At 43.2% G+C, this 23,632-nt stretch overlaps 1 protein-coding gene across 1 annotated transcript in view; it reads right to left on the reverse strand.

Moving 5' to 3' along the window:
• Positions 1 to 23,632, reverse strand: part of LGI1 (leucine rich glioma inactivated 1) — a 379,191-nt gene that overhangs the window by 5,395 nt on the left and 350,164 nt on the right. Inside the window, exon 6 of the mRNA XM_078643390.1 lies at positions 2,193 to 2,362. Coding sequence (XP_078499516.1) covers positions 2,193 to 2,362 — 170 coding nt within the window. The remainder of the gene's footprint in view (positions 1 to 2,192; positions 2,363 to 23,632) is intronic.

Genomic DNA, 23,632 nt, shown 5'->3' on the forward strand with positions numbered 1-23,632 from the left:
ACCTACTGTCTTATGTTTTCTACTGTGGTCTAGGTTTGATTTATTCCCTACTGCAGGTTATGTTACTAAGTTTAAGTTTATTTCCTAATGCAAGTAATGTTTAGGAGTTGTGGTCTACTATATTTAGGCTTATGAGGTTGGTGCAGAATAGAGTTCTCGCCTTATGTGCTACGGTGCCTGTTCTTTAATGTAATTATGTATGCGAGGAGCTTGTATGCTCGATGGGGCTGCAGAACGGGAGTGCTCCCTGATCATTGCAGAATTACTCTGGAGACGCCACGCCAGACCTGCCACTCACCCCCTCTGAAGACATGCGGACACTGGCCCTGTCCTCCTGCCGCTTCACAGCATAGATTACACCCCTTATGCTTTGGGAATTTTAGGGACTGACTGACCTTAACACCAAGGTCTCAACCCCCCTGCCTGACCTCAAGTTGGCAGCCTCAGTCGGTCTCTCCACGATGCTCTGAAGCTCCCGGACAATAGAACTGGTCAGCGTCCTGAGCTTAACCACATCCGTCACCTGACCTTGATCCTGCTCTCCCTCCTGGACAGGTACTCTGAACCTTCCCTCGACCATAGAGACCCTGCTATTTGTCCGATGTCCGGTGGAGCTACCTGTTAGCTGAAGAGGAGATGGGTTGTGGATTCCCCCTCGGCCGTCACCTACCCAGCCGGATTTTGGGCAGACTTTCCTTCGTCTCTCTGTCAATTCCCCCTCCTACCCTTTCACCCCACCCCCTCCCCCCCAAACTTTCCCTTCGCCTCTCCCCTGTATCTATACACTACCCCTTTTGCCCTCACCCCCTTTCCATTCCTCACCCCATTTTCCTTTTCTTCTATGCTCCTAAAAAGTTTTTTCTTGTATCTTTTGTAACTATTTTCCCCTCGTCTCTACGTCCTTTCTTCCTCCTACCCCTTTACCCTATCCCCTTACCCTTCCTACTCCATTCACATTGTTCTCCTATGTTCTTTAAATGCTTTTGTTGATACTTATGTAACTTTTAACTGATGTAATTTGCAACATTAGTGTCCCTCATGTAAAGAGCTCTGATTCCATCAGGTCTAGCCAGCGCTATATAATAACTCATTAATTACATTTGTTCCCATTTAGTATTCTTTCTCCCTTTGTCTACCTCCCTAGCTCCTAGCTCTTATCCTCTCTCCCCTGAATCTCTCACCTTACCTGCTAGTCTGACTAGCCCCCTGTCCTTTGTGCCCTTTGACTAAGCACTCCTTCTCCCCTTGTTGGGGAAAGATCCAATATTTATACTCTGGAGTCTCAGCATACCCGCTGAGAGAGTCCACTGCACCTAGGGAGCCACTCACAGCTGAGGTATGGTATGGCACCCCATGCCAAAGTACTCCCTCTCCCCTTTTTGGGGAAGGATCCAGTATGTAGGCCTGGAGTCTAAGAGACCCCTCTGAGAGAGTCCACTGCGTAAAGAGAGCCTCCCGCAACAGAGATAGGGAAGTGATACCACTTCCCCTGGGATCACAGCTTACTGGACTATGGACGTTGCTTTGACTCGTCTATGGGTTTGTGTCCCCGTCGTCCTTCCCCTCCTCTTTCCTTGCGATGTCCTTCACTCGCCCCCTTCTCTTTCCCACCTTTATTACCTATCTACTTCCCCAGCTCCTTCCCCCTCCCCTGAATTTTTCCCCTTGCTTGATTTTCCCCTTTTGTATTTGTGCTTATTGTTTATCTTGACCTTACAAGTAACTATGTTGCCATGCTCTAATAACTGTGTAACATTTGTAACGCTGTAACCTGTAACTATGATCTGATGCTCATGTAAAGCGCTCTGATACCTCCGGGTCCAGCCAGCGCTATATAAAACCTTTAAAATAAATAAATACATTAAAAACGGCATGTCCTGTTTTTACAGGGATTCACCCCCCCCCCCCCCCCCTCCCCAGTATATTTTCATTTTGGCAGGTTTGACAAGCAGAAGTACACTTGGGTATATTGCAGGGTTGCAGAGTGCATTACACCTGGTAATCAGCGTGTGTAGTAAAGGCCGCACAATCTATAATTCCAATATCTACATAAACAATGGTTAGTGCATGGATCAGGTTTAGCCCTCCCTGTTAAGCAAGAAACAATGTAATTGTAGGTTATCAAAATAACACATCTAGCAAATGCACAAACCTGAATTTTTGTGGAATTGTATTCACTGTAAGCTGTTTACCTGTAGTGATGCAGTCAAAGTCCTTTGGTGAGAGGCTGTTGATTTTACGGCCATTATACTCCGGTGGACTTTCACAGTAGATCTGTTCCACTGTTGCATTGGTGTTACTTAGCCATTCCACCAGCCATTTCATCTTGCAGTCACAGTGAAATGAATTTCCTCTTAAGTCCCTGGAAAAAGAATATTTTATTTCAACTAGTTAGAGCAAATAAGCAAAGAGATATGATAGAGTGCAATTTTTGGTATGCACTAATGTTTCATGCATGTCTATTTCTATTTTAATATTTTAAAAGGTACAACGTGTATCAGTTACCTTTTTGAAAACAATTATTTCTGAATCATGTATTAAGTCGGGGGATCGAATCATCATCTTCCCATTATTATGGATACTTGTATGGCGATCGAACGACCAGGAGAACGGCACATGGGGAGAAACAAGTTGACTTGGGAAATAAATGAATGATCCAAATATACAGGATGGAGAAAGACCTTTTAAAGGGAAACATAAAGAAGGCTATCGGGAGTAAGAGGACTATGAGCTGTGTGAGCTTCCATTGGCTAGCCTGTACCAGTGATGACAGCACTTGCCAAAATGGTAGCATTGCCCTGACCGCTCTACTTTTTATCCACCCTCCCAGTAAACCTTGACAGAAAACTATTCCAACACTCAGACTACATCTTAGTTGGCCTCATTTGAGGTGCCCGGTGCCACCAATGGCGAAACTGAGGCTGCCTAGGGGGGGGGGGGGAGATAAGGCTATCCATTCGGACACATACTGGGGAGATGATCAAGGACGACGTCTAGAACAATGGATTTCCCATGGGGTAGAAGTGATGAGTGTCTTACTTCAAGGGTGCAGCGACGATTTGGAGGTCTATGGCAGAAATATGGACTACTGGGGGGCCACTTCCTGCTTTATGGAGCAATACAAAACGCGGTCCACACCAAGTGGGGGCTGCGGATGGACGAACCTCCTGAATACAAGGGACTGACTCCAACTGATAAACAAAGGTGTGACAGTAGTGTATAGAGAGCTACTCTCACAAGCACAGTACAAACTAGATGGGGTCAGAACGACATGGGCAGCTGACATACAAGAGAGATCACAGAGGAGGGTTGGGGAGGATATTGCACAGCACTCTCAAAATCTCCAGGATCACTGGGCTGTGCGCTTTCACCATACCAGCTCAAGTCCACTCGAATAATTGGGCTTGAGCCAGCCTGGAAATACAGGGCCCGCAACACACCGAGGTCTCAGCATGGGAAGAGGGCAGCACATATAGATGCAACAGGTAAGTATGGAATGAATAGCTCGGAGCTGCATCTCTCCTCCTTGATTGGTAAGACTACAAACACGGGGGAGTTGTAGTAGAATACCTCCACCCCCCACACACAACCCCCACCCCATCCCATGGCTTTAGAGATAAAGATGCAACTGGATTGAAGGTGAGAAGAGGGAACCCATGTAGTCTTGTTATAACAATGTAATAGAAAATTATAAATGCAAATCATTTTGGATTGCTGATTGTTAGACCCTTGCTCACTTTACCACTGGATTCAAGCTAGCCTGGCTGATGAGGGCTGTTAGCCCGAAACCGGTCCCAGGCTGCTTGTTTCCAGTAGAGGGAAGACATGCCTTGGCAGTTCGGGCGGGACTGTTCCCATGAGGCACTGGGTCAAGACTGATTTGCATATAGCTGTGTCTGAACTGGGGTGGCGAAGTGAGCTAAAGAACGAAGATGGATTCAACCCAGATCTGTGACTGGGTTTGAGTGTCTGAAAAGTTTCAGCGCTCCGTCCATCATCTCCTTGTGTTTGCTTTGTTCGCCCTAAGTTGGCAGGTATGCCTAGACGTGGGTCCCTTGCTCACTTTGCCACTGGATTCAAGCTAGCCTGGCTGATGAGGGCTGTTAGCCCGAAACCGGTCCCAGGATGCTAGTGTCCGGTCCAGGGAAGACATTGCTTGGCAGTTCAGGCGGGACTTTTCCCATGAGGTACAGGGTCAAGACTGATTTGCATACAGCTGAATCTGAACTGGGGTGGCGAAGTGAGCTAAAGAACGATGATGGATTCAACCCAGATCTGTGACTGGGGGTGAGTGTCTGAAAAGATTCAGCGCTTCGTCCATCATCTCCTTGTGTTTGGTTTGTTCGCCCTAAGTTGGCAGGATATGCCCAGACATGGATCCCTTGTTCACTTTGCCACTGGATTTAAGCTAGTCTGGCTAATGAGGGCTGTTAGCCCGAAACCGGTCCCAGGATGCTTGTTTCCGGTCCAGGGAAGAGATAGCTTGGCGGTTCGGGCTCGACTTTTCCTATGAGGCACAGTGTCAAGACTGATTTGCATATAGCTGTGTCTGAACTGGGGTGGCGAAGTGAGCTAAAGAACGATGATGGATTCAACCCAGATCTGTAACTGGGGGTGAGTGTCTGAAAAGTTTCTGACTGGGGGTGAGTGTCTGAAAAGTTTCAGTGCTCTGTCCATCATCTCCTTGTATTTTGATTGTTAGACATGGCATCTTTGGGCGTGTTTCCTCAGTCTTTTTGCTTTCTGGCCGCTTGGTTTTGACTCTGTTTTTGCTCATTTAGTGTCTCTGTGCACTTTCTCACTGCTCCTATTGTAAATTGGATTATGGATTGGTGTCCCCATGTTTGGCATATTTGATTTACTGTTAAGTCCCTAGTAAACTGCACTGAGAGTGCCAGGGCCTGTACATCAAATGAAACTAGTGGGTCTGTAGCTCTGATGGCACCACCCACACAAGCAGCCTTTTAACCGCATGCGTGCGGGCGGAATTCCGCCCGTACGCTGAGAATTTGTAAAGTGCACTTTACATGACGAGCTGGGCTCGTCATGAGCGTGCGAGGAGGCTACCTCATGACGAGCCCAGCTCGTCATGAGCGTCGAAGGGGTTAAAGGGTTCTCAGACCTGCCACTGCAGATAACATTTTACAAGAGTATATTCCCATTGGGACAAGATAGAGAAATGGAGTTTAGTATGCCTGAACTCAAAATGCAGAAATGCATCTTTTAGTAAAGATGATTTTTATGTTCTGTATATGAAATACCACTTTAAGAAAGTAGGTATTTTCTTGCTTAGCCATCCTGTGTGCCTCTTCTGGGTTGTGGATTGACTGTCAGGCTTTCAGGTGAAAGGGACTAAAGATGTGCATTCTCATCAGACAGCTACTGGGGGGAGGGGGAAGGAGGGGGGGGGGGGTTGAGGTGTGTCCTGCCTTTCCTGTATGAGACAGGGCTGGGCTGAATAGACCTGGGCCACATTTAGAGTAGTGGGCCGGAGATTTCATTGCACCTGAATGGGCCTAGTCTGCCTTGGACAATCCTTTTGTCACCTCCTGCCAAGAAGCTGATCAGCGAGAACAGGACTGGTTTGGGCTGAATACAGACACTCTCTGCCCCAGAAGAACAAAGAGAAACTGAGTATAAATATTGGGGCCCAGAATCTAGAACTTTAGAACTCGCTCGGATCAAACAGTGGTCAAAGTGGGTGGGATCGGCAGAGCAAGGCGTGCTCCTACTTTTTAAAAATCAATAGATTGCCTTCATCTACTTTTTTATTTTCAACATGCATCCCAGGACGGCATGAATAGGCAAGGCCTACAGATATGGCTTGGCGTTTGGGGCAGTTAGGTGACAGGCGTGCGGGCAGAGAAAGAAACGGACTCTGTCTTTTCTTCTTGACCAGATAAAACAATGACAGTGTCTGCTTCACATGCTCTGCTGCTGGCAACTGCTCCCTCTCTCTTTCTTCTTTGTCTCTTTCTGTCTAGCTCCTCCTCACTTACTGAAAACAGTGACTTCATGAAACGGTTCTCACCCTCGCTTTCCTCCTTTTTCTTATTGTTCCCTTGTAAAATGGATCCAAAAAATTAAAAACACTTTTGCTGGAACTATCGTTTTCTTTGAAATGTTTCTATTCCAAAGAGCAGCCTCAACAATAAAAGGTTCAAAATATGAAAAATAAATAAATAACAAAATGAAGCATGACAGAGTGGTCGCAAAATGGCCAGATTTGTTTTATTTACTCTCAAACACATTAGCGTCACTTTACAGAGTTTGCCAGTGAAGCGCCTAATTGATGGGTGGATTGGAAAACAAAATGTGTACGGCGACTCTGTGTTCATAAATGTGGTATTTTTAAACAATAGTGCTTACGTTTTGTAAGAATATAAGCAATAGACATTGAAATGGGTCCCGTCCGGGCCCTGTAGTTATGTCCTTAACTTTTCAGGCAAAAGCACTCACTGATTTCTGAATAGTGAGTGTAAAAGCTTTTAGGTAACCATGTTGTTCCTGCTTACATTTCACATGCTTTACTTAATCTTGCATTCCCAAAGTGTGTTTGCTTTTTCCAGGATGTTCTTACTTTTTTCTAGGCAGCATATTGCTCTTGTCTAGTGCATAATTTGAATTAAGTTTCATCCAGGTGTTTATAGTGGGGCACAATTGGGTTGCAGTTGAAGGCAGTGCGAGTTTCTCTCAGTGGGGCAGCTTGGAGTTCAGTGGGGAGAGGATGGGAAGAGGATGTGGCACTATGGTCAGAACTAATGAATTTGGAACTGGGGAAACAGGTTCAGCCTTCATTACCAGTCCCCAGGACCACTCTCCTGAGGGAGCACATGCTACACCTTAGAAGGCCCCGCAAGACTGTAGAAGCTCTGGTGTCTTAGCACCAGCAGGTGGATCCTAGTGGTGGCAAGTATGAGTTAACCTGGAAGGCTTGTCCACCACAATCCATACTGAAGTTCACCTCCAGACTTGTGGAAAGGCCTAAGAACCAGCACACCTTCTAGAGCCACAATCACTGAGGTCACAGGACCCTTGAGAAGGGCCGGCTCTAGGACAGTGCGACGGTGTGACTTTGGGTGGGGTCGTAAGAAACAGTAAAAATGTCATGAGAACTCTGGTGATTAATGTTCTTCCTAGAGAGGGATCAGAGTTTTGTCTAGTGGAGGTTTTGACTCATAGAAAGGCAGTGCAGAGGGTTAATGTTCCAGCTGCAAAGAACATGTAGCATGCCGATCACAAAGTGCACATAATGTAAATAGGTCCGTGGGTTATTGCTTTTGTCAGAGAGATCCTTTTGTTACTTTCAGTTTATACATTGAAATCCTAACCTAGCACAGTGCAAAATTAACTGTCATCTAAGAGCTGTGTGCAAACTGCAAGGTATAAATTAGAGCGTTGTGTTTTTTTCCCCCCAGTGTAAGATTATCCTAATGCTGCAAAAAGTGTTCATTTGGCTAGAAATCATTTCTGATTATTAAAGATAACTCCCAACCATGCTATTACGTTTTAAATTCTGAGTTTGTTTTTCTCCGGATCAATCACTATTAAACTATACTGCCTACTAGTTGTCATGAGACTCCTACACCTTGTAGCCCTTAGTTTTATGTAACATTTCCTGTACAGTGATTTACACACGTATAATTGATTGTCTCTGTGTAATGTGAGTGGAGGCTCCACTGCTAAGGCGGAGGAGCATCGTCCACTGCATTTCAGCACCGCAAAAAAGGAAAAATAAAATGATAATAACGCAATGCTATCATCATTTAATTTTCTGTGTTGGGTCAGTTTTGTGGGGCGGGCTAGGCCGCACAGGGGGGAGAAGTGGGGACACCCTCCTAATTGTGCGTGAAAGCTTGGCTGGCCCTCTGGGGCCGGCCAAATATTTATACACACTTTGCACGCTCTCCATCCAGGCTGTATTACAGCCTGGGTGGAGAACATGCCCAGTCTCCCATTCTCCAACCTGAGTGCCGAACCACAGAGCTCAGAACGGATATATGACGGTACAACGCGTACCGTCACAACGCATACCTTTACAACGCGGCCGTGACAACGCAAGTCGTTACCACGACTTGCGTTGGGGGGGCGCGGATTTAGAATAGTTTAATTTACTATTCTAACACCAGTCCCCGTGGACCCTAGGGAAGGTGTTAGGATAGTAAATTAACTATTTTTAGACCAAGAGCGCCCTCCAGCGCAAGTCGTGGTAACGACTTGCGTTGTCACAGCCGCGGTGTAAAGGTACCGCGTTGTGAAAACATCGTTGTAAACGATGTTTACCGCTCAGAACAATCACAACATTGCAGCGATATGATTAGCTTAGGGGAGACTATCCTGCTTCATGTTCGAACAGAAGCCAGGAAGAGGATGGAGAGGAGGAAAGAGAGGCAGCGGCCAGCCAGCCATGCAGCCGGCCGGCAGGTAAGTGAAGCTTTTTTGTTTTCCCCTCCCTTCCACCACTCCCCTCCTCCTCCCCGCCCCACTACTGCTTCGCGGGAGCAAACGCGACTGTTGTAATGTAATGTGCTCTGACACGCTACACTGGTATGAGTGGATCTGAGAGAGAGTGTGGTTATAGAGACTTGAGGAGCACTGTTAGAGGGTGGTAGTGATGGAATTCCTGGCGGAGGTGATCATTGGGGGGCACCAACAAACACAGGGAGCCACCAGCGCTAAAGCCAGCCTTGCCCTTGAAGCCAGTCTGCCTCACCCACTGGTACCTCCATTTGCCTTGTTTCAGTAGTAGTAGCTGCAACTCACCAGGGATCAGCAATGCAGGATTTGCACGCACATCAAACTAAGTTCACAAACTTCACAGTCTCTCTGCTTCATGCGCAAACGCTTTTAACATGTGCTGCCTCCTTTGGGGGCACTTGAATTGTGCAGCAAAAGAGGACAAAATGATGCCTCAGTGTTGACTAAATTATGCAGCAAAAAAAGGCTGCAGAGTAATGCAGTATATTTTTTGATACTTTGTTATTTTTACACATGCTAACAGTCTTAGGAAAGATTTTGCCTTATTAGTACCAGTGTAACATACAAATGCAGCAGTGAGAAAAGTGATCAGTCAAACTTTGCAAAAAGCCATCCACTTTGCAGCAATACAAGTCACATTGTTTATTATCTTATGATCCGTTTGAGCTACAAACGATTTATTAGTTAAAATTGGCAGATTATGCAGATGATGATGTATTATGTGGTACATATGGCAGATCTGTTATAATGTACTGTATCAGTCGAGCATCGTTTTTCAAGATATATTATTGTTTCTTCTGATATCTCTGCTTATGTGTTATGTACATCTGCTACGCAACAAGAAGTGCTGGCACAGAGGATTCTTTTAACAGCATGTCAATACCAAAATGTACCTCTTTACTAAAACTCATCTATATTATTTCCACTCTTTTATTTTTTAACCTAACACTCTCTTTAATTTTGGGGAAACGTAGAAAGAAGGCTGTGGTCATTATGATCAACTTTATTGTTCCATTTACAAAGGTGAGAGTCATAGGCAAACACGAACATATTATTATTTTTAAAGGTAGTCCATTCGCTATTCAAGGTGCATTGGTTGTGGTTGTGGTTGCGGTAATATATTGCTCCCAATAAGTGTAAAATAGGAAGATTTAGAATTAGATCATTTCCGGACTACAATTCCCACATTTGTTGGATCATGTGGGTTACAGTATAATACTTCACGCGTACACAGGATGAGGGGAAACATCCTTTACAACGCAACTTTTACCACGCAGTGCCTTTACGACGCAACTTTTACAACGCAAACCATTACAACGCATTGCGCTGGGGGGCGCTCTAGGATAGGGAATAGGTTTAATTTATTATCCAACACCTTCCCTACTATCCACGGGGACTGGAGTTGAAATAGTAAATTAAACAATTCACTATCCAGCGCCCCAAAGCACTATGCGTTGTAAAGGCATGCGTTGTAAATACCGCGTTGTAAAGGCATGCGTGGTAAAAGCATGCGTTGTAATGTCATACATCCCAGGATGAGTAATGGCGGAGAATCTCTAACATTGAAAGAAGCAAAGGAGTAGGATTCATTTGGAGCAGCCGGAGGTATTTGGCGTACTTTTAATAGGTGAAATAGTTAAGGCGAATTTATTTTGGATGCCATTAGTGACTTGGGCTGGTTCGCATATTTCCCTAGGTGTATATTTCGACCACAAGGAGACGTTGTAGCTAGCTGGAATAAGGGAGTTTCTATATTCGATGCCATAATCACTGCCACGTAATTGGTGAGTCTCTCTCAACACCAGTTTTATGAGGCAAAAGTCCTTTTAGCTTACCCTCGTTTCTATTTTAGAAGCTGTAACACTTAAATGCAGCGAGCACCGACACATACAGTCTTCCATTTTTACAACTGGTGAGTTACAGTTCACAAACTTTTATGGATGAGTTTCACATCCTGTTCTTGTGAGTAATGGAATAGCTGCTAAGAATCTAAGCAGATTATTACACCGTTATGTGTTTTATATGATTATCTAGAGAGGAAAAGTGTTTAAGAATACATCATCAGAGTGTCTAGTCATACTAATTAGGTAAATTTGGTTTCTATTTCCTAACACGAGCATCCACACGGTCGCGGTTTTTCGTTTTTCTGGTTTCTTTTGCATTCATTTGGTTTCAACTTTTTTCTTCACATTGCAACCTAAGCTCTATCATCTATCATCTCTTAAGTCACATTCTTTGGAGTATAAGGTGGCACACAGGAGTAAACTAATGATACTATTGGTTTAAGTGTCCAGTATCAAGGTATGAGATACTAATGCTTTATTAAGTGACCACCATATTACCTAACGATGGTACACCCCCACCCGATAAAACGTATAATGTTCTACATGAAACAAACAATTTTTGTATATATGAATGAAGTACTGTTTTGTTTTTAGAACACAGCCCCTGAGGAAGGAACCGGTGCGTTCCGAAATGCATTGGGCCAATATAAACAGTTGTTTTCATTGATATGGAAAATGCAAGGTCCCAACTAGCCACATTTCCAGGAAATATATTGGATTCTTTGGTGTCGTCGAAAACTAGCTGTTAAAACGAATTTGTAATGGCAAAATTGGATTTCAAGTTTTGTTATACAACACAGTAATGGACTGTTATTTTGAATTGAATTGATTTGAATTGGATTAATAAAGTGTTAAATACACAAAAAGTTTTTGATCAAAGTTGCTTGTATAATGTATTGAAATGTTAAAAATTGGAGTATTTTGAGCTTTTTGTTCAACAGGAACAGTGCACACTATAAACAGGGCAATCCCTGTAAGTCTTTGTAAATATGCCAGAGACATAATTATGTAGAAAACATTTGCAGACTAGGATATTTTGCCATTAATGTTTGAACTGCTCTTGTTGAAAAAGGGAGGAGAAGTGCTGATGGCAGAAACTCCATGGTTTGGAGACAAATGGCTTGTGCTTCCACTTTTAAGAGCATGTGGGGCATTTTGTAAATGGAAACACATCCCACTTTGTGAATGTATTTTAATATAAATAACTCATATTAAACCTTAAATAATCATGTGTATTCATTGGTTGAATTAAATAACAAAATAAGCAGTAACTGGCCAGTGAAATGCCAAACGAATACTAAAAATTGGAACGTTTTGCGCATTTTGCTCACACCTCCGACTCCCCCCACAGATCTCATACTCAGGTGATTCCCGCCCTCTGACTGTCCAACCACAGTTCCCCTACTTTTTTCCCCCACTTCGACCACTGGGATCAAGTAACCTACCAAGAAGAAGAGCTGGAAGAACTGCCAGGAGGAGGACTGCCCCTTTGCTGTGTTGTTGCTTTGCTGTGTTGCTGCTTCTGCCTTGGGCAGTGAGAGGGCTGGACTGAACTTTCTTCACTTGTCACTGAGTACGTCCAAGGGTTTGAAATAGAGCTTGCCTCCTGTTCACGATGTCTCAGGGGCAGCAAAGACTTCACTTACCTCTGGGTACCACCTCTGGAACTGTGGGTTTCAGTAGCCTCAGAGGGGGAAAGGAGCTGACAACATCACCAACACCACTGCTGGCTCCATGTGCTAAAGGCACTGCAGAAGGCACCGCCACACTTCGCACGGCAACCCTGGTCTCACAATGACCTACGCCGCTGCTTGCACTGCGACCTGTGGCTACCGCACACTGCACAACTTCGCTTCACTCAGTTTCCCTGGTGTCGCTGATGAGGTAGCTGCATGCTGACCTTGACACCAGTGACGGCACTGTGGTTTGAGGGCACTGCTCATAAGTCACACCAGGCACCACCCTGTCCCACACCGCAGTCTGGGCCAACCTATGCCAACTCCCATAAACCAGCACTGCCGCTTGCACCGTTACCGAACAGCACCACAACGAGCACCGCCTCACTCTGCATCGCAGCCCTGCTCTCACCAATGCCACTGGATGAGCGTCACCGAGCCGTTGCCTGCACCCGACCCGAGGGCACCACCTGCCCCACTGGTACACTTCACATCGCAATGGTTGCCATGACCGGCCTGCACCAACGTGGTCGGCCGGAACCTAAGGTACAGTTTACGAGACTGCTGACACTAACGCCAGTCCGCACCGCCGCGGTCTGGTGGAACTGTTGAATTCTGTTGTTTTCAGCACCACAATAGCCCTGGAAGGAGCTACTGCCTTTAAGGAACTGCATTTTAAAGTTATTCTTGCAAAGTGCATATTTTTGATTACTGTACTTTGGTCTTTTATCGCTTTTGGTCTTGTTGCACAGATAAATATTGGTGTTATATATAATACTGTTTATTTCAGGCACTGCCCATAAAACACAATCAATCAATACAACGTACAGCATGAATGCTCCAGAATACTTTGTGCAAATAATCATAGGTCGAAATGTCATACTATAAAAACAGATTAAAAATTAAAAGGGAAAAGTCATCATTTCAACAGCTGGGTTAAAAAAGCTATGGATACAAAAATTACACAATGAAGTGCCTATTGTCAGTGTTACTTCAAGGAAATTCATATATTTACCACAGAGAAAGTGTGCAAAAAGGCAATCGTTAGAGGTTTAGACAAGGTTAGAAAAGAAAAAAAAGTACAACAGTTTACATACTTATGTATAATTTTCCACATAGCCAAAAAACGTAAGTGAATGGTAAAAATGGATGCACTCAATAGGAATTTTGAGACAATACCAGTATACAGAGAGGGTGCCATGTCAGAGCAGAGTTTTATCGGCTCTCTATCAAGCTTTGGAATTGAGAGTAGCCATCCAATTTAAGGCCCAGGCAATGTGCAGTTACAGTGGGACCGCAAGAGCTAAAAGCTCTCTGGTGTCACTCTTAAATAGTTCCTGGATTTCCCAATAATGTCTCACACCCATAAAATTACAGGTGGCCACCAACCACTTTTATCAGGCCTTCCTATAAAGGGGACAGAATAAAAGAAAATGGGTCTCCGTTTCTTCAACATTTGGGCAATTAGGACAAGAGCTAATCTTGGGAGAGGTGTTAAGCCATTTAGAAGTGTAAGATCTCAGGGGCAAAACCCTGCACCTTTATTGGACATACAGACATTTTGATTCATATGGGCACATCCTGTTTATTTATGGTTCAAACTCTGGTTTGCACGTATGATTCAGGAACTTGCCTGTGAGGGTATTAGATTGGTGTGCAACCCAAGGCTGAGCTAACACTACCTCCCAGAACAACTGTTTAGCCCTTGGAGCATCAGCCTTTACCATTGATTCCGGGGCTGTCCAAAGCTCAGGGATGCCTAATTTAAGTGTTGTTTCAAGGATATGTTTCAGCCAGGGTGTTTTCAAATTTCTATCCAGAGCCAAAAGGTCTTTCACAAACTCTCTAAAATGTTAATTCATGCGTAGTCCATAGCCTAATCCAATATAATAAGGGTTTTAAAACAGCTGTTAGGTGAATAGGATTAAGAGACAAATCAAGACGTAAGGGGATAGGGGGAGAACTTTGAGGAAGTTTAAATAAATATTTGATGAATCTATTTTCAACCTTTTTTAACCTTTCAGCATCATCATAGCCCCAGATCTCGGCTCCATATAGTGCTTATGTCCTAACTGAAGCATTATATATGGTTAGAACCGGATAAATGGGTGTTAGAACCGGAGACATATTGGTTGTTTTTCTGAAAATTATGTGGTGTCCTATTGTAGTGTTTTCACTGTATTACTGTTGGTTATGAGCAAATGCTTTACACACCTCTGAGATAAGCCTGATTGCTTGTGCCAAGCTACCAAGGGGTTATTTGAGCAGTGAATTCCCCTTATCCTGACTAGAAGGAAGGGTTCCTATTTGGACAAAGGTGCAGACCATTGCCAACCAGAGACCCTTCATTTCTAACACTGATGCAAAATGTAATAAAAATGTGTTTAAAAAATACTTGCGTAGCGATCGTATTTTTGGCCATAGTATGCAGAGATTTGCAGTTTCCGACTATAATGGATTTTGGAATTTCTAGTGAAGATGGAGAACCTGCAGAAAGTGGTTAACCACAAGGTGGTCTTAGAAGTATAGAAAAGTGGGTTGGTTTGTATGTCCCGTAATTTAGAACAATATTGTTTTTGAGCTGATAATGCTTTATGCTTATGCTTAGAAGTAGCATTGTTTGAGAAGTCATCGAGTTCATTCAGTTTAAAGAACTTGTTGCCTGTATAAGTCAAGCTAATTGCGTTACAGGGAAACGGTTTTAGAACTAGAGGGGATACATAAATAATTGACCAGCAGAAGAGGTTTTGAAATGCAAACAAAAAAACTGGTGTTATTGTAGAATTATTTTCAACATTGAATATTCAGTTGGGACAGCAAAAATAGTCTCTGTTTAGCATGTAACACAAAGGAAGCTCAATGACATGACTTTAGTTTACAAAATATGAAGAATTCAAACTGGAAAAGTTGTCAGAAACTACTTTAAAAGTTTTCAGTTTTGGAATAAAAGTGTCTTCGAGGCACATATCTGGAAAATCATGATGATGTTAGTTCAGAAAAGATACAGACTTCAGAGTCCAATCTCAGATAAAATCATGAGTTCCAATACTTTATTTTCAGTTTCTCACATAAAGTACATTTACAAATGGTAGTACATAATTTATTAGACATATAACAGAGGATTGAAACTCAATGATACTATCCAGATAAACAGCATTGTGAAACTCCAGATGTGACTAGTTCTAGAGAGACAAAGGCATTTTAAATGCTTATTTCTAGTAATATTTACATATTACATTTGTAGACATAAAGTTTGAGCGCATTTCAACAAATTGATATTATTTGTTAAGCGTGCAAATGCCTGAAGGCATCTTGGTGCTGGCGTCTGCATGGTTTGAATCACAAAGAGATTAGCAAGGGAGTGAAACAAGCATTTGCAATGCAATAGGTCTCATATTAGGAAAGTTTGAACTATTGGTATTGTAAATGAATTTTTTTTATTCCTGTGTTGGTTTTGAAAATAGCAAAATTAATAGCTTTGTCATTTACAATGCCAATAGTTTTAACTTTCGCAAATGTGACACCTATAGCATTTGTAATGCAATATGTGTTGTATTTACATAACTTAGATGTATTGATATTACAAATAAAAATGGCTTTTAATGTTTTTAATAATTAATACTTAAATAAAAGTTATAGTAATTTATAATGGCAATAGCTTAAACTTTTGTAAATAACTTTTGAGAAGATTATGTTCAGTGTATTGTATTGTGACTGAAATCCAAGAACAGAAGTGAAATATTAACATCTTTTAGTGACGTTTGTAATAAAGCTTGAAACATTGAGAGAATATATTTGAACCAGTTGTTGTTGAATGGTTGCACAGAGTGATGCTGTGGCATTCAGTGGTGCTGAGTGATGCTGTGGCGTTCAGTTGTGCTGAGTGATGCTGTGGCGTTCAGTGGTGCTAAGTGATGCTGTGGTGTCCAGTGATGCTGAGTGATGCTGTGGCGTTCAGTGGTGCTGAGTGATGCTGTGTCGTTGAGTGATGCTGTGGTGTTGAGTGATGCTGTTGCGTGCAGTGGTGCTGTGGTGTTCAGTGGTGCTGTGGCGTTCAGTGGTGCTGTGGTGTTCAGTGGTGCTGTGGCGTTCAGTGGTGCTGGGGTGTTTAGTGGTGCTGTGGCGGTCAGTGGTGCTGAGTGATGCTGTGGCATTGCGTGATGCTGTGGCGTTGAGTGATGCTGTGGCATTGAGTGATGCTGAGTGATGCTGTGCATTGAGTGATGCTGAGTGATGCTGTGGTGTTCAGTGGTGCTATTGCGTTCAGTGGTGCTGAGTGATGCTGTGACGTTCAGTGGTGCTGTGGCGTTGAGTGGTGCTGTGGCGTTGAGTGGTGCTGTGGCGTTGAGTGGTGCTGAGTGATGCTGTGGTGTTCAGTGGTGCTGTCGCGTTCAGTGGTGCTGAGTGATGCTGTGGTGTTCAGTGGTGCTGTGGCGTTCAGTGGTGCTGAGTGATGCTGTTGCGTTCAGTGGTGCTGTGGCATTCAGTGGTGCTGAGTGATGCTGTGGCGTTCAGTGGTGCTGTGGTGTTCAGTGGTGCTGTGCGATGCTGTGGCGTTGAGTGATGCTGTGGTGTTGAGTGATGCTGTTGTGTTGAGTGATGCTGAGGGATGCTGCGGTGTTGAGTGATGCTGTTGTGTTGAGTGATGCTGTGGCATTTAGTGATGCTGAGGGATGCTGTGGTGTTGAGTGATGCTGTTGTGTTGAGTGATGCTGTTGTGTTGAGTGATGCTGTGGTGTTGAGTGATGCTGTGGCATTTAGTGGTGCTGAGTGATGCTGTGGCGTTGAGTGATGCTGTGGCATTCAGTGGTGCTGGGTGATGCTGTGGCATTGAGTAATGCTGTGGCGTTGAGTGAGGTGCTGTGGCGGGGAGTGGTGCTGTGGCGTGGAGTGGTGCTGAGTGGTGCTGTGGCCTTGAGTGATGCTGGCTTCTGACAGTGAAGGGCGTTTTTATGAGATCGCTTTAAACGTGCTTTGAGATGACGCGCCATAAGTAGTAATCTGTGCCTGGTCCCTTCGTTGTATAGCCCAAAATTGTTTGGGGGGGTCTGTAGGGTGTGCAAGAAATGTGGTTGACGAGAGAAAGAAGTACCCGCTATTAATGCCCCCGCACCGTGTTTATTAGCTAGAGAACCGTGTGCTAAATTTGATTACAAACAATATCACCTGTGCCTAGTAGAAATTCAAATAAACTTTTATGAATATTTGGACAGAATGAATTACTGTATACGTGTTTTCTCCGCAGGATAATTGACTTGATAATGCTAGAAAATAAGCGTTTGTTCGTTCAAAACTTTATTGCGGCTAGGTGTAGCCATAAAAGCACAGTCACATTAAAACAAGTATTATTACAAAACCTAGGTCAAAGTACACGATCATGATATACATCGGCGTTTGGGCATGATAAAAATACCATCAAATACAATCATCTTTCTAGGATTACATGGTTGTAAAAAACATTATAAAATATAAATTACAATTCAATTAATTAAAAATGTAAAACTCTAAAAAACTCTAAAAGAGGAATGTGGGCCAACTATTCCACTTGCATCCCAGGTGTTACCCACCAGGTCTCCCTCTTCAGCACCCCCGTATGTGAGCTTATGAGTATACATCCAAATATTGATCTAAGAAGGCTTAGGACTCCAATCACTGATTGTAAACTAAGCAGTTTTTAACAAGTTTCTGCGGATTAGCCACATGGAAAACAGGAATTTGGATACAGCTATCGCATAGACCGAGTCGGTGTTCGACTTTAAGATTCTAAAGAACTCTAAATAGTTCCTTACACCCAAATTCCTACATAATTGTAGAATCCATTTGCGCCTGGGCTGATTGTATGCACCGCAGAAAAGCATAACATGGATTACCGTTTCTTCCTCAATTTGGCACCCTGGGCACAAATGGGAGGATGCTCCCGCCCACTTATCAGTGGTAGCGAATAGCGGCAAGGTACCAAATCTGAACTGTAGAAACAGCTTCTTTGCTAGAGTCGGGTGGATGGTGTCCAGGGCCTTCTCAAATTCGTAATGGCTCTTAAGATCGAGGAATCTATGGGTTAAGGTGGATTGGTTTGCTGACTGGAATAATTGTGCTAGTTTTTGCTCTTTCCAAACTTTTATCAGCAATTTCTTAGGAGTGGCTGGACAGGATACTTCTGGATCTGTCCACAAATTTTCCAAGCCAATTGTCCTAAACGAGTGCCTGACATACGAAATCCATGGCAAGCTACCCGCCCGAGTGTTGAGAGCACCACCTTTAGTTCTTCGTTGTAGCTAACCAATTCGGGGGTGCTCCACAACCGCCGCCAATCTAAAAGTGGCCGAATGGAGATAATGTCCGCAAGAGGAACAATGTATAAGTCCATCCTTAGCGGAACGAGCGGGGTGTTTTTAGGAAGAGTCAGGATTTGTCTTACAAAATTGTTTTCAGTCACTTTGAGGGCATTATGGGGAGTATGCCCCCACAGTTCAGCCCCATACAGAGACATAGACCTAGCTTGAACCCTGTATATTTCCATTGGTGGACTCAAATTTTTACAGCACAACTCCTAAGCACCAGATGCACATCCTGTTTGATTAAGTTCCAGATGTGCCAGAAATGTATTTTAAATACTTACCTGCTGGTGACACCATCGGTGACCCGGAAACGCTTACGTCATGCCGGTAAATAGTGTATTTAGCTGAACTGAACTGAAATGAATTGAATCGCAATTGCACAAAAACCCACCTCTACAGACCTTTTGATTGGAGATACAGTACATTAGCGAAGTAGGAGGAGATGGTACAATCCGTTGTAAATCTGCCACACAGTAAAGATTGTTATCTTTGTTGAAAGAAGCATCTGTGTTTTGTATGGCACCCGGGCCATATGTTAGTAAAGGTTCCCATTAGAAAGTGCTCGCATACGGGTGGGGTGGGAGGCGTGGGGGTTGGAGGTTAGAGAAGGGCTATTTTACCATGTTCAGGGACTGCAAATTGACTCTCATAGCGTTTTTTGTTTGAAAGAATGAAGGTGTAAGCACGGTAGAAGGTCCTTTAGTGCTTTAGCTTAAAAGCGTTTGATTACCAAATTAACTTTGCAACGAAACAGGAAAATTTGGTTGCAAAGATAGTAAATTAGCAAAACAAAAAGGGAGGAGCAGCGGGAAAGGGTGGAATGCTTTGTAGATGTGCGAAGCTATATAGACTGCTATCGTCCTTCTAAGAAGCATGCCTGTGTTTTGTGGAACCGAAAACAGTTGTTTCTGAAAGGAATCAACAGGAAAACACATGATAGGGGCGGAGGGCAGGAGGAAACGCAGGGGATTGGAGTTAGGGGACTTTCTGTATTAACTATGTTGGGGTAATTGAACACGGTGGGCTGAATACGGTGCGTGCACTGCATTCATTTAGGGGGGTTTAAAACTTGCTGGTAGGTGTTGTGCCAACTAGGTTAAGTTGCTTGCATCGGAGTCTATTTTTGGATGGGGAATAATGAATTGCTAAGTGTGCATATGTACCTTCTGGCTATCGTTGTAAATAATATTAAACATATTGGCCCCAGATCCCCAAGTATTTTTTGCAGGTTCGTTCACAGATACAGGCAGGAAACGTAACATGGTTGAGGATCAGAGTGCACCAAACGCTACATGTCTTTCACAAACTGTGCTGTAGTACCAAGGTGTTTACCATTACTTGCAACAGTAACCAGTAGGTAAATATATAAACTTACAAATATCTCCCAAACTAAAAAAGTATGGAAATTACTTTTTGCCAAAATATCAAGTATAGCTAAAGTATGTCCCTATTTTACACAACACAAAGCAACGGTCCGTTTCCAGCAAAACAACAGAATGGATTCCGGAAAAAAACAGTCAAGCACTTTCAAAGGGAGAGCTGCATAAAAAGTACACCGTTTTTTACTGCCAACTTCTCTATGACAATCTTTTTAAGACTTTAAAAGAATCGTCTACAATGAAACACAAAATAAAAGCAGTTTTAGCCAAGAAACGGAATACAATTCGAAAAACAAAGCACAATTCCTTCTCGAGAGAAAAACGCGGTCCGTACCAAACAGGAAAACAAAAGCCCTTCCATCAGGAATAAAAGCAATTTAAGCCAAAGAACACAAATTGTAAAATAAAGCAAAATCCTTTGGAAGAAAAAAACACGGTCTGTTCCAAACAGGGAAAAAAACCCTTCCATCAAAATTGAAAGCAGATTTCGCCAGGGAACAGAAAACAATAAAATAAAGCACAATTCCTTCACAACAGAAAAATATGGTCCGTTCCTAACAGTGAAAAAGCAACCGCTAATGAAGCACAAATCAGCCTTATATTGAAGATTGTTGTCTTTAAGTTTACAAAACAACAACCACTGGGTCTGGGCTCCCAACGGCACAGCTTGCCACAAGCTTATAATAAACGGAATAGATACAAGTGCCGCTAATTAATTATCCTGACATCTTTTTAAGTCACAACATACGACAGAAACGTTATGTTTATTGGATTGAATTCCAATTATTTTATTTACTTCTTAATTTATTAATTGCTTTTATGTTTGATCATATGCTTTATCAAATTTTTACGTAAGCTAAAAAACCTTATGTACACAACAAAAATCACATTCTTATTTTCAACAAACCTTCCTATTTACAATGATACATTCCTAACATTTTCCCATTCAAACATCAGTCATTCATTTTGGTGTCTTTATTTGCGGACCAGGAAGTGAACGCGATAGAGAAGCGTCATACATGAGAGAAAGAAGTCATCTTAGTACACCGCAGCGTGCCTCACCCTGCCAAAAAAACACCGGCGCGAGCACAGAGTAAACACATACACCGAGCCTGAGCCTCGCATAAAGAAAGTCGAGAGTCAGGTAGTTTACACACGAATAAAGACACCAAAATGAATTTTACAATTGAACGTCGCGGACATCACAACTTCCTCTAAACTGTGAAGAGAGAGAGATTATGGTCCTGATGAGAACTCACAATTGACACGAGTTCGAAACGCGTAGACTTGCTAAAAAAGCCAAAAACTTAAAAGTGATAGGAACTATCAAATTATAGACTTTTGTGCAAAATATAAACAAACAGTCATTGGCTTTTGTTGTGAAAACTTTGATTCCAGCACACATTTAACTATTGATGTATCTTTGTTTTGTCTGTTTTTGTAAAGAGTTTTTGTATTGGTATAATTGAGGAATGACTGATGTTTGAATGGGAAAATGTTAGGAATGATGTATCATTGTAAATAGGAAGGTTTGTTGAAAATAAGATTGTGATTTTTGTTGTGTACATAAGGTTTTTTAGCTTACGTAAAAATTTGATAAAGCATATGATCAAACATAAAAGCAATTAATAAATTAAGAAGTAAATAAAATAATTGGAATTCAATCCAATAAACATAACGTTTCTGTCGTATGTTGTGACTTAAAAAGATGTCAGGATAATTGATTAGCGGCACTTGCATCTATTCCGTTTATTATATGTCTTTAAGTTTACAGCATCAGTGGAATACACATTACCTAAATTAAGAGAAGCAGCAAAATGTTAAAGTTAAAGAAAAAAATGCAAATCTGTACTAAAGCCCGTAAGGCAAGCTGCATGCACGTTTAAATTAGGCAATCCAAAACCCCTAAATAAACACTTTCCTTACAACAAATAAATATTGTGAATGCCTCGCAGCCGTGAAAGTGAAAGCACGGCCGTGAATATTGTGATCGCCTCGCGGCCGTAAGTTTACAGCATCGGTGGAATACACATTACCTAAATTAAGAGAAGCAGCAAAATGTTAAAGTTAAAGAAAAACATGCAAATCTGTGCTAAAGCCTGTAAGGCAAGCGGCATACACGTTTAAATTAAGCAATCCAAAACCACTAAATAAGCACGTTCCTTACAATAAATACATTTTTGTGAACGCCTCACGGCCGTGAAAGTTAAAGCACGGCCGTGAGACGCGCTCTGTAGAGGGGGAGGGGTAGGGGTAGATGGTGTTGAGGCAGATGGTGTTTAATATGCACGACTGGCATTGCTTTGAAGGCTGATGACGGGGGGCGGGGGAGCAGCTTGGGAGGTGTGGTCTGAGGCTGTGCACGCGCGTGCACGCACGTCACATGAACTGCATGTAATCCGCGCTTGGTCAAGAGTTTGTTTCGCCTCCTATACACTCGCCTATTAATCCCTGCAGGATATAATAGTCGAGACCTAAAAAGCCAGGAGGATGGAAGTAGTTTCCTGATGCTGGCCAAATTCTGCTGGATTTTAAGATTCCCGGAAAGTTTGTTCCAAAGTTTGCAAGTGGAATAAACAAAACTCCTACCGCCCCAAGACACTTTATTACATTTAGGGACTGTGACTGTTTTGGATACAGCTCAGCCCAAAGCTCTCTTCTTAGTTTGTACCATGTGAATTTCTTCCTCAGGTACTATGGCCCTGACCCATGGAGTATTTCATATGCCCAGGGCCGGAGTGGGAACCAAAACCGGCCCTAACAAAGTGCTCGGCAGCCCCCACCCCCGCAGGGGTTGGGGTGCCGCCGAGCCCTTTGCCAGGGCCGGTTTTCGGCTGATTTTGTTACATGGCCCTGTAACAAAAACGGCCCCCAGGGGCCCAAAACCGGCCCCCACCCTTGCGGCGCACCGGGGGATTGCCCGGTGTAAGCTACGACCAGTCTGGCCCTGCATACACCATATAGAGTGCCTTAAAGGCCACTTGTTTCTTAACAGGGAACCAGTGAAGCCCACTAGTAAATGAAGGAGTGTTGATGAATGCCCTGATAGAGGGTGTTACAATAATCCAGCGTAGATAATACCAGAGCAATGATTACTGACTTCTGAAGGTCAGAGGAGATAAATGAATAAACATTATTTGGGTTCTCAGTAGAAAATTCATGTTATTGGAAAGAGGAGCAGCCTTGCCACCTGGAACATGTATGCAGAGGGCAATGTTATAAAGGAGGAAGAGAGTGTGTACCATAATTGGAAGATAGACTGCACTGGTAATGTTAGTCGGAGAAGGTAGAGATCCTGTGGGGGTCCTGGTCAACAGCTTGTAGCCGTGCCAAGCAGGCCCAAACAGATATGGCCATTTGCTGTAGGTCTTCACAGAGACATCCCTGAACAGGAAGTTGAGTGGGAGACAGTTATAAAGGGAAGCATGGGAGGCAGGAGGGCAAATGGGCCATATCTTGTGCAAGCCAAGAAGACAATCGTACGAGAATTTCCCAAGGACATGGGGGTGCTTATGGGCCTATTCATCAATGGCTGCCGTCACTGCACGGTCCTCCAGGGGGGCTGTACATGACAATGTCTTTAGCATCCATTCAATGGGGACTAATAAGATAATCAGATAAGATATGGCAATCGACTGCTCCCACCTCACTGCAGTAAAATACAGAATCAAGGTCCGGAACATCGGTCAAGTCTTTAAATAGGCTGCTGTTGCAGCTTGGAGGACAATAGGGACGTATCTCACCTAGGCCAGGACAGTCATGAAACAAGCATTTACAATGCAACGGTTTCGCCTTTGGAGAAGTTAGAGCTATTGGCATTGTAAATGACAAAATTTGTATGTATGTGTTGGTTTTGAAAACAGATAAATAAATGGCATTGTCATTTACATTGCCAATAGCTTAATCTCTCGCAAATG

Source organism: Lissotriton helveticus, chromosome 5_1, assembly GCF_964261635.1.
Source record: "Lissotriton helveticus chromosome 5_1, aLisHel1.1, whole genome shotgun sequence".
NCBI classification, from domain to species: domain Eukaryota; kingdom Metazoa; phylum Chordata; class Amphibia; order Caudata; family Salamandridae; genus Lissotriton; species Lissotriton helveticus.